This window comes from Colobus angolensis, unplaced genomic scaffold (genome assembly GCF_000951035.1).
Source record: "Colobus angolensis palliatus isolate OR3802 unplaced genomic scaffold, Cang.pa_1.0 Scaffold24, whole genome shotgun sequence".
In the NCBI taxonomy this organism is placed as follows: domain Eukaryota; kingdom Metazoa; phylum Chordata; class Mammalia; order Primates; family Cercopithecidae; genus Colobus; species Colobus angolensis.
In genome coordinates, this window is record NW_012115599.1 from 14,128,744 (window position 1) to 14,137,618 (window position 8,875).

Sequence of the window (8,875 nt, forward strand, 5' to 3'; positions counted from 1 at the left end):
AGAGGAGGAGAGAGGAGCAGAGAGAAGCAGAGAGGAGGAGAGAGGAGGAGGAGGAGGAGAATAAGAGCCAACGGCAGCAGCGGCAGCCGAGAGAGAGGGGGGGCGGGGGAGCGAGCGAGAGCTAAGAGAGCAGGAGGAGGAGGAGGAGGGAGAGACTCTGCAGCCCCCACCCCTACTCGGGGAGGCCCAGATTGTGAGAGAGAGAGACCCCTGACTCAAAAACACACCAGAGAAAGACAGAGGTGCTAAAGATGCAGACCCCAGACCCTGAGAGAGAGACCCTAGACCCACAGAGAAAGATACTTCACCACCCCCCACCGTGGGTTAATTTGAGACACAGGCCCAAAATCTAGAGGAAAAGAGACTCCTGATTTGAGGAAAAAACGACCCCAGATCCCCCAGAGAGAGGAACCCAAGATCAAAATCTGAGAATCCAGTCTCAGAAGGGTTCTCCATACCCACAGACATCTTAGACTCCAGACCCTGAGATGACGATTTCAGGGACCAGGACCTGAGACCTAGACTCAGAAAAAGATGAGGCCCAGATTCAAAAAGAGCCAGATGTAGAATTAGAGCTTAGAGAACTCAGACCTAGAGAGAGACCCCAGACTCAGATCTCAGAGACTGATAACTCAGATACAGAGACACTCCAGATTTAAGGGGAGATAGAGAGAGACCTCAGCTGGTCCGGAGGTGGACAACTCAGAGACCCAAAATTCATGAAGAAGACTTCGAAAGACCTCAGAGTGCGACCACAGACCCTGAAACATAGAAACCCCCCAAACCAAAAACATAAAAGGAAACTCAGTCCTAAGAAAGATCTTCACACAAATACTGAAAGACCCCTCCGAAATCCATCTCAGAGACAAACTCCAAACTCAAAGACAGAGATCTCAGGGAACCTCCCCTCCCCACTTCCCTGCCCTAGAACCTCCGAGAGGTAGAACCCTGACGTCAGCCTGGGAAACTCCGAGGCATCCCCACCACCAGACCAATGACCTCAGACCTTGAAGGGAGGGGAAATATTGGGTGGGGGCAGTGGCAAGAGCTTTTTTCTCTGCGCCTCCTCCCACCTCTCTGCCTCTCATTGGCCCCTCTCTCCATTTTTGGGTCACAGGATGTGCTTGGGCCCCAGGGAAGTTATGTAGGACAGGTCCTGGCTCCTCAGGGGATGGGTTAGGGAAAGGAGACCCAAGGCTGAGAGGTGGACCAATCCTGGGGAGTGGAATAGGCAGGGAAGAGGGGACAGAAGGACCATCACCACTGTCCCCATCCTGCAGCCCTCGTTCTCCTTCCCTCTGATTCAGTAGTCTGTCTCAAGCTTTGGGTTTTCAATTAAGATGGCTAGGCCCCATTTTCACCATCCTCTACCCCATTTACAGGGTCTCGCTCTGTTATAAAATGCATCTTTCCTCACCTAGCTATCGTCGTGCCATGCCCGTGCCTGCCTAATCACTCCCCCGCTACCCAGGGACAGCGGGCTTCTAGATGACCGTTGTTCATTCCCAAACCCAGGCATATCTCTGTCCCAACTAAAAGGGCAGGGGGCGCTCTCTTAACCCCTGAGGTTGGGGTGAAGGGTCTTTCTCAGACCCTCCCACACCTTAAGGCCTCGGAAACAGTGCAGGGGAGGTTAGGCACATTGTGGGGTTTAAGAATGATTCCCCACACCACAGCCTGACGCATCGACTATGCGGGGTCTCCGGCCCCCTCCTTTCCTGGAGCCAGCTCTCGCCTCACGTGGCCTGCGGGGCTGGCCTGTGATTGGCCACTTGGCGTCACTCACTGAGTGCCGCCGCCGGAGAGGACCGGCCCCCTCACGTGACAGTGGAACGCCGCAGCGGCTCTCCTCAGCCAGCAAGTGGTAGTTTCGGGTTCACACGGAAACGGGCGTGCCATTTCCGCGCACGTCTGCAGATCCGGCGGTCGATTGGTCAAGTCTCCCATCGCTCCTCCCTCATCAGGAGACGGGCAAACCGCGCCACGAGAGGGCCAGGATTGGTTGGCTCTGGAAGCGCGGGTGGTCCCCCTTCTACTGTCACATGGTGCGCGCTGTTTTCTTATCACGTGGCTGCCACCCAGGTAAGAGGCCGCTCTTCCTGGGGTTGTTTCTCCGTGTGACGTGTGGCTTTTGAGATCAACTCTCCTCTACCAGCGTAGGCCGCATGAGTAGGGGGCGGGCTCCCGCGGTCCTGCTCGGCGGAGTGGTGAGTGACCGGCCCCGTCCCGCCCCTTCCGGTCCTCGAAGCCTCGACCGCTACCTGCACCCCAAATCCCAGAGGTTGGCCCCCTGAGGTGTGAGTGAAATGAGCCTTTGCTTTACTTTTCCAAGTTTCTCTCCCACCTTCAGGGGCATTCTTCTTCGGGGTACATCAGAGGGAGGGCAGAGCCTGAGTATCTAAGCAAGGGCTTCCCTGGGTGTAATTTCCTGGGCTGTTGGTGAGGAGAGATCGAATTCGCCTCCTGCTCTCAGGCTTCTCTGCTCCTGTCTTTTGTTTGGATGCCGGCGCTGCTGCCTGTGGCCTCCCGCCTTTTGTTGCTACCCCGAGCCCTGCTGACCATGGCCTCTGGAAGCCCTCCGACCCAGCCCTCGCCGGCCTCGGATTCTGGCTCCGGCTACGTTCCGGGCTCGGTGTCTGCAGCCTTTGTCACTTGCCCCAACGAGAAGGTCGCCAAGGAGATCGCCAGGTAGGGACCTCGATGTTCAGTGAGAAAGGATGATCATGAAGGGAGAGTTGGGGGTGGGGCAGAAGAGTGCCGCTCTCTCCTCTCTTCAGCTCTGGAAGCCTGTCTCTGGGCTGCCAGTACAAAAATTGGCGTCATGGGGCACTCTGAATGGGGCTGTCTCTTCACTCCAGGGCTGTGGTGGAGAAGCGCCTAGCAGCCTGCGTCAACCTCATCCCTCAGATTACATCCATGTGAGTCATAGGAGTTGGGGGGTTAACCTAACTGTAGGAGCTGACTGGGAACGTCTTTCCTGGGGGAAATTCTTTGCTCCTCACAACTCTTCCCCCTCTGACCTTTCAGCTATGAGTGGAAAGGGAAGATCGAGGAAGACAGTGAGGTGCTGATGGTGAGAAACATTTCCCCCACCCAACAAAATTTCCCCAATCCCTGACCCCTTTAGCCCTTACCCCTCTTCTGAGAAACTGAACTCAGTCCCACTCCTTGAGTCAACCATATTTATCTTTGTCCCTTAGATGATTAAAACCCAAAGTTCCTTGGTCCCGGCTTTGACAGATTTTGTTCGGTGAGAACTTTGAGATTATGGGGTGAGGGTGTGTACTGTGGGGATGTGACTTGCTTGCACAAGGGAGCGGGTTCCTTTAGGTATATCTTTGAGTAATCCCCTTCCCCCACCCACCTATCTTGTAGTTCTGTGCACCCTTACGAAGTGGCTGAGGTAATTGCATTGCCTGTGGAACAGGGGAACTTTCCATACCTGCAGTGGGTGCGCCAGGTCACAGAGTCAGTTTCTGACTCCAGCACAGTCCTGCCACGATGAGCCCTGTTCCTGCCGTGATCCCCTTGATACTCAATGCCTTCTGACTTCCAGGTGATGACCGGGCCCCCAATAAATCCTGTCTTTAGGTCTTTCTGCCTTTTGCCTGTTTTTTCCTTGTCATGTATGCAAATTTGTTGGGAGAGAATATAAGTGCTTCTAGTCCCTGTATTCTCTACATTTTTCAGAATGACTCCGAGCTGCTAGATTTATTTCTCTTTATTTCAATCATACAGAGTCCGGGATCCCTTATCATCCTCCCTCCTCAGTCTCTGCCCCCAGGGGTTAAATAATTTTAAAAAATATTTAAAAAGCTGTAACAAAATAACATCAAAGGAAATGGGAAGGATGGAGGGGTCAGGAATCATGAAGGAGGGTAGAGAAGAGAGCCTCTTCCCCACTCCCCATTCTTGGATTCCAGCCTGGGCAGTAGGGAGAACTCTACCCCCTATCTCTCCAGGTACATCCCAGCTGTAGGTGAGGTCAGAGGTCAGGGTATGAAAGTGCCGGTGTGTGTGAATGGGGAGGTGGGCAGAGGCAAGCTGTTCAGAAGATGCCCCCTCCTCCCCACTCAACCAGGTACTGCACAGAGCCATCAGGCCGTACTCTCCGAGCAAGGACCCGGACAGGGTCCCCTCGGGACAGGTAGCCAACCCCACCTCGGACTCCTCCCCCAGTCCCAGGAGACAAACTACGGCACAGGGGAGAAGGGGGTGCTGAGCGTCTAGGAAGACCTGGGGATGGGGATGAGACTGAGGAAGATGAGGCAGTCATCGAGTGGGGGGCATTTTTAGGGATGTCTGTGGGGAAACCAATGTGAAGTTCCAGGGGTGACCTAGAGAGAGAAGGCAATTGTAAGAAATGGGCAGAAATGGAGAGCACATGTGAATCAGAGAAATAGTGTTAGACACTAAGAGCCTTGAGCACATAGAGGGGAAGAGGAGCATCGCTGGTAATAGAAGATAGAATCTCACCTGTCTGGGGGTTCACCGTCCCCAGAGGTCCCTGCGGTGCTGGCAGAAGGGTGGAAGGAAGCAAACATCCGGATGGGGCTGCTGGGGTTGGAGTGGGGCAAGTCAGGACCTGAAGCAGGGCAACAGGACCTTCTCCCCCGGGAAGTGCAGAGCTCAAACACTATCCACAAGGGACTCCCTTCCCCAGAATACTGGCTACCAGACACTAGTTCTAGAAGTTGGTCTAGGCCAAGAAGTGGGTAGCCAAGGGGGAGAGGGAAAGGAATTCTGGGTGAGAAAGTCCAGAAGATGTGAATAAATGGGAGCATATTTTGTGGAGGAGGGGCAGAGGAGCACTGACCTGGGCAGGCAGCGGGCATCTGTGGGCCGGAAGTTGTAGCCGCTGCTGCCCTGGTAACTCTGGTTAGGGCTGGGGGATGGTGGAGACACTGAGGCCTAGAAGAGGAGGCAAAGGACTGAGAGGTAATCCTTGACTCCTTCCCACACCCCACCATTTGCTCCATAGGGTTCCCCCTGCCCCGGTACCTGCAGTGCCCTCTGCAGATGAGCCCGCTCCCTCTGCTCCCGGGGCTCGGGCTGATTGCGCACTGCTGAGGGTGGCCCCAGCTCCTCCACTTTCCCCTTCTGCCTCCTCCTCAGGGGCTCTGGCTCCGGCCTCCGGCGCTTCCCCAGGGGACGTGAGACCCCTCCCCCAGGGCCCTGCCCTGAAGGGAAGCTGTAAGAGGCCTCCTTATCCCCCCAGCCCCCTCCCGGACACCCCAAAGACCTCCCCATCTCTATACATATACCCGCCAGCACTAACACCCTAAGAATTTCCCCCATCCCCCCTGGACCAGTGACCTGGTGACTGCTCCATCTCCAGTAGGGGGCTCCACAGGGGGAGGCATCCGAGCATGGAGACCAAACAAACATTTCCTCTTCTTAATCTCTCTCCCTGAAATGAAACTGGAGCAAGAAGAGAAATGATATAGGGTCAGTGCTGTTAAAAAAAAAAAAGGTTCCTCCTTACACCATTCCTCAATCCTTTTCAGTCATAGTCTTCCAGGTGGGTTGCAAGCCCCTCCCCTTCCAGGCTTCCAATCTCCATCTCTTTCTGAGTCTCATCCTAGACTCCTCTTCCCTCCAACTCACCGGTCCTTGTGGCTGTTGAGAGCAGAGAGGAGCTTGGAAGAACGTTCTCCTTTGGGGGTGTCTGAAAGCTGGGAGAAATGAAGAAAAATGGGGCCAGGGGAACAGTGATTTCGTCTCTTCCCCTTTCCACTACATCTCCCTGTCCCATCCCAACCCCCAAAACTGCACTACCCCTTACCTCCCCCAGAAGCAAACTGTCCCAATTCTCAGAAGTGAAGGGGAGGATCTCACGATCAAAATCAAAGTATTTCTTCTTACAGCAAACGCTGAGGTGATACAGGACAAGATGGGCCACATCCACCCTGGAAAACCAAAGTTTCCAAGACCACAGAGGCATTTTAAGAGCCAGGGGAGTCCCGAGGTGGGAGGTTGGGGCATACAGAGTAAAATACTGGGGGTGTGGAGTTACACTGAGGTCATGCCCAAGCCAGCTCACCAGCGAAGCTGTAGTCTCCGGACTTTCTCAGGGCCTCCGCGACACACACAGCATTCAAATTCATAGAACCTGGACATAGGTAAGAGGGAGAACACACACTTACACAGGAAAACTATGCCATCCCCTGGAAGACTCACAAGCAAGGATGGGGCAAACAGGTGAGGTAATGCTGCAGATGTTGGGAAGAGACTGGAGTGGAGATGAGCATGGGAACTGAGGGTGGAGCACAAAGAAAGAGGACATCTTGGCTTCTGGAGAGTCTGCCTTGGTCTCACCTGTCCCCATAGAGGAGGGGCTTGCTCAGACACTGGGTGCAGGCCTCATGGAACCACTGCAGGCAGCTCCGGCACTGCAGCATTTTCAGGTTCCACCTGAGGGGAAACATAGGACTTTTGGCCCCCAGAAACCCCCTTCCCCATGACTGCCCCAAACCCTAAACTTACCTCCCATCCCCCTGAGTGCTACCCTCATCCTGTTCTTTTTCCTTCATTTCCTGGGAGGCACCACCATATCATTCATTCCACAGTCTGCTCCCCCTCATTACTCACTCCCCAGGGCCACCACAGTAACAGTAACTCTGTTGTCGGTTGCTCAGATGTCCAGCATCCCAGTCCAGCCCCTTCAGTCCATATGGCAGAGAGAGCTTCATACCCAGCATGGCACGGGCATAGGGGCCCTTCTTCAGGGCACCTCCCCTCTGCAGAGACAGGACAGGTGGATGGCTTCAGAGGGGTGGGGAGAGGAAAAGGCTTGGGAGAGGCTGTGGATGGGAGGCTCCCACAGGAAGGGGTAACAGGCAAGTGCCTTTACCTTGGTGGCGATCGCAAAGACACACTGGCGGCATACCCAGGATGTGCCCTCTCCCTCTCCAGGGGCTGGAGCCCTGGGAACATGGCAGTCCTGGTGATAAGCTGAAGAGTGATAATGTTAATAGTAGACCACTTATTGCATACCCGTGTGTGCTTGGTATTGGGACAGGAATAGTCTTTACCCATCTCATTTAATCCTTGACCATGTTCTTGATGAGGGGGTACATGATCCTTATTTTATGAGTCAGGGAACTGAGGCTCCTAGAGGTTAAGGGACTTGTCCAAGGTCATATGGTTAGAAAAGGATGCATTTAAACCATCCTCTGCTTGCAAAGGTTACACCACCCCTTTCCATGGCTGCTTCTCCCTGGGCTGAAAGGGGATGAGGACTAAGATAGGACTAAGCAGCCTGGCCAGAGCAGTGGCTTGGGGACTAAGGCCATGACAGGTGACATAAGGACCATCCTGGAGGGAAGAGCAAGCTAGACCATTCAGGTGACCTGCCCTCTCACCATGGCGACACTTCTCACAGCTGACCAGCCGGTTCCCAGGGACCACAGTCTCAGAGCGACAGACACAACAGAGGAGTTCCTCCCCTGGGAGGGCAGCTGTGAGAGAACACAGTGTCACGGGGCCTGCCCTTAAGTCTCTTTCTGCCCCTCTAAGCCAGGTTTGTTTTCCATGGGATGTGCAATCTCAGGTCTCCAGTCTTACCAGGGCTAATGTCTTTCCATAGAACCAGAAACTGCGAATCATCCTCAAACTGGACCAGACACACCTCTCTAGCACTGTCCACCTGGAATGGGTGAGCAAAGAGGATGAAATGGGAACCAGAATTAGATAAGGGGAATAGGAAGATGATCAGAGGTAGAAGGTCTTACCTTTTTGATGGTACCCAAGTATAGCAGCCCATCAGTCCATCTGGCCAGCACATCTTGACCCTCCCAAAGTCGAGGCCTGGGGCCAGAGGTGGGAGCAGGAGAAGCTGGGTCCCAAAGTGAGGAGGTACCAGAGCGGCTCAGCCGGGGGGGCTGCGCCATTGCATCCTGGGGGGGCCTAGCCAGAAAAGAAATGGGGAGGAGAAGGTTATGAAAGCTGAGAAAGCTTCCCCATTTTCTTTTTCTTTTTTTTTTTTTTCCTGAGATGGAGTTTTGCTCTGTCGTCCAGGCTGTAGTGCAGTGGCACAATCTTGGCTCACTGCAACCATCACCTCCTGGTTTCAGGCAATTCTCCTGCCTCGGCCTCCCAAGTAGGTGGGATTAAAGGTACCCACCACCACGCCTGGCTATTTTTTGTATTTTTAGTAGAGAGGGGGTGTTGGCCATACTGGTCTCGAACTCCTGACCTCATGATCCACCCACCTCAGCTTCCCAAAGTGCTGGGATTACAGGCGTGAGCCACCGCGCCCGGCCAGCTTCCCCCATTTTCCTTGCCTATTTTGCCGTCAAGAATGAAGGATCTGTGCCCCCATCTCCAAATCCCTGAGACACCTGGATAGGAAACCACCAGGCACCCATCACCAGCTTCTTGAGTCCTCTTTCAACTCTAGTGACTGGCTCTCCTCGCGGTAACTGCCCTCCCCCCAACCCCAAACCTAGTTGCTAGTTTCCCAGCTTCCAGAGCTCTCCTGGGATATTATATCCTGGCCTTGAAATTTTAGGAGAAATTACGGTTGTAGAAGCAAAGGCTACCACTCAGTTTAGAGGTATCATAATTAGGGTGTGCTGTTGCCCAGAGATGTGTTTTGGGACCTTTTCTGGAGATGTTTTCCAGAGCAGAAACGGCTGTCTCCCCAGGCCTGCGTGTCTCATTAAGAACAATCATCCTGGTGCCAGGTTATGTCAGGTCACCCTCAAATTCGGGGCTCCCTGCCCCCGGGTTAGACAACTTCTCCGAGTGCCCCGGGAGGGGGGCGTGTCCCAGTCCCGGTCTCCACTCCCCAGGACCGCAAGTCCGAGAAGGGACTTGAGTCGGCGCAGCTCGGACCCGAGGCCAAGGCGGCGAGGCTCTCCCGCCCGCGCCC

The 8,875-nt window shown here is 54.4% G+C and overlaps 3 protein-coding genes across 9 annotated transcripts in view; 1 reads left to right on the forward strand and 2 right to left on the reverse strand.

Moving 5' to 3' along the window:
* KIFC1 (kinesin family member C1) overlaps window positions 1–8,875 on the reverse strand; it is a 50,409-nt gene that overhangs the window by 12,420 nt on the left and 29,114 nt on the right. The gene's annotated exons all lie outside the window — the stretch shown is intronic.
* CUTA (cutA divalent cation tolerance homolog (E. coli)) overlaps window positions 1,836–8,875 on the forward strand; it is a 10,747-nt gene continuing 3,707 nt past the window's right edge. Inside the window, exons 1-7 of one of the 7 annotated variants that reach the window (XM_011945471.1) lie at window positions 1,836–2,082; window positions 2,474–2,688; window positions 2,859–2,918; window positions 3,028–3,073; window positions 3,201–3,250; window positions 3,376–3,403; window positions 3,492–3,594. In XM_011945471.1, coding sequence (XP_011800861.1) covers window positions 2,501–2,688; window positions 2,859–2,918; window positions 3,028–3,073; window positions 3,201–3,250; window positions 3,376–3,403; window positions 3,492–3,560 — 441 coding nt within the window. In that variant the 5' untranslated portion in view covers window positions 1,836–2,082; window positions 2,474–2,500 and the 3' untranslated portion in view covers window positions 3,561–3,594. Of the gene's footprint in view, window positions 2,298–2,350; window positions 2,689–2,858; window positions 2,919–3,027; window positions 3,074–3,200; window positions 3,251–3,375; window positions 3,602–8,875 lie in introns of those variants that run through there. The other 6 variants (XM_011945466.1, XM_011945467.1, XM_011945470.1 and 3 more) reach the window with 6 other exon arrangements.
* Window positions 3,711–8,875, reverse strand: part of PHF1 (PHD finger protein 1) — a 5,707-nt gene continuing 542 nt past the window's right edge. The window contains exons 2-15 of the mRNA XM_011945465.1: window positions 7,734–7,908; window positions 7,567–7,648; window positions 7,365–7,460; window positions 6,854–6,954; window positions 6,592–6,740; window positions 6,319–6,414; window positions 6,044–6,112; window positions 5,786–5,909; window positions 5,608–5,675; window positions 5,317–5,421; window positions 5,002–5,191; window positions 4,817–4,911; window positions 4,477–4,557; window positions 3,711–4,337 (exon numbers count right to left, since the gene is read on the reverse strand). Coding sequence (XP_011800855.1) covers window positions 4,049–4,337; window positions 4,477–4,557; window positions 4,817–4,911; window positions 5,002–5,191; window positions 5,317–5,421; window positions 5,608–5,675; window positions 5,786–5,909; window positions 6,044–6,112; window positions 6,319–6,414; window positions 6,592–6,740; window positions 6,854–6,954; window positions 7,365–7,460; window positions 7,567–7,648; window positions 7,734–7,892 — 1,704 coding nt within the window. The 5' untranslated portion in view covers window positions 7,893–7,908 and the 3' untranslated portion in view covers window positions 3,711–4,048. The remainder of the gene's footprint in view (window positions 4,338–4,476; window positions 4,558–4,816; window positions 4,912–5,001; window positions 5,192–5,316; window positions 5,422–5,607; window positions 5,676–5,785; window positions 5,910–6,043; window positions 6,113–6,318; window positions 6,415–6,591; window positions 6,741–6,853; window positions 6,955–7,364; window positions 7,461–7,566; window positions 7,649–7,733; window positions 7,909–8,875) is intronic.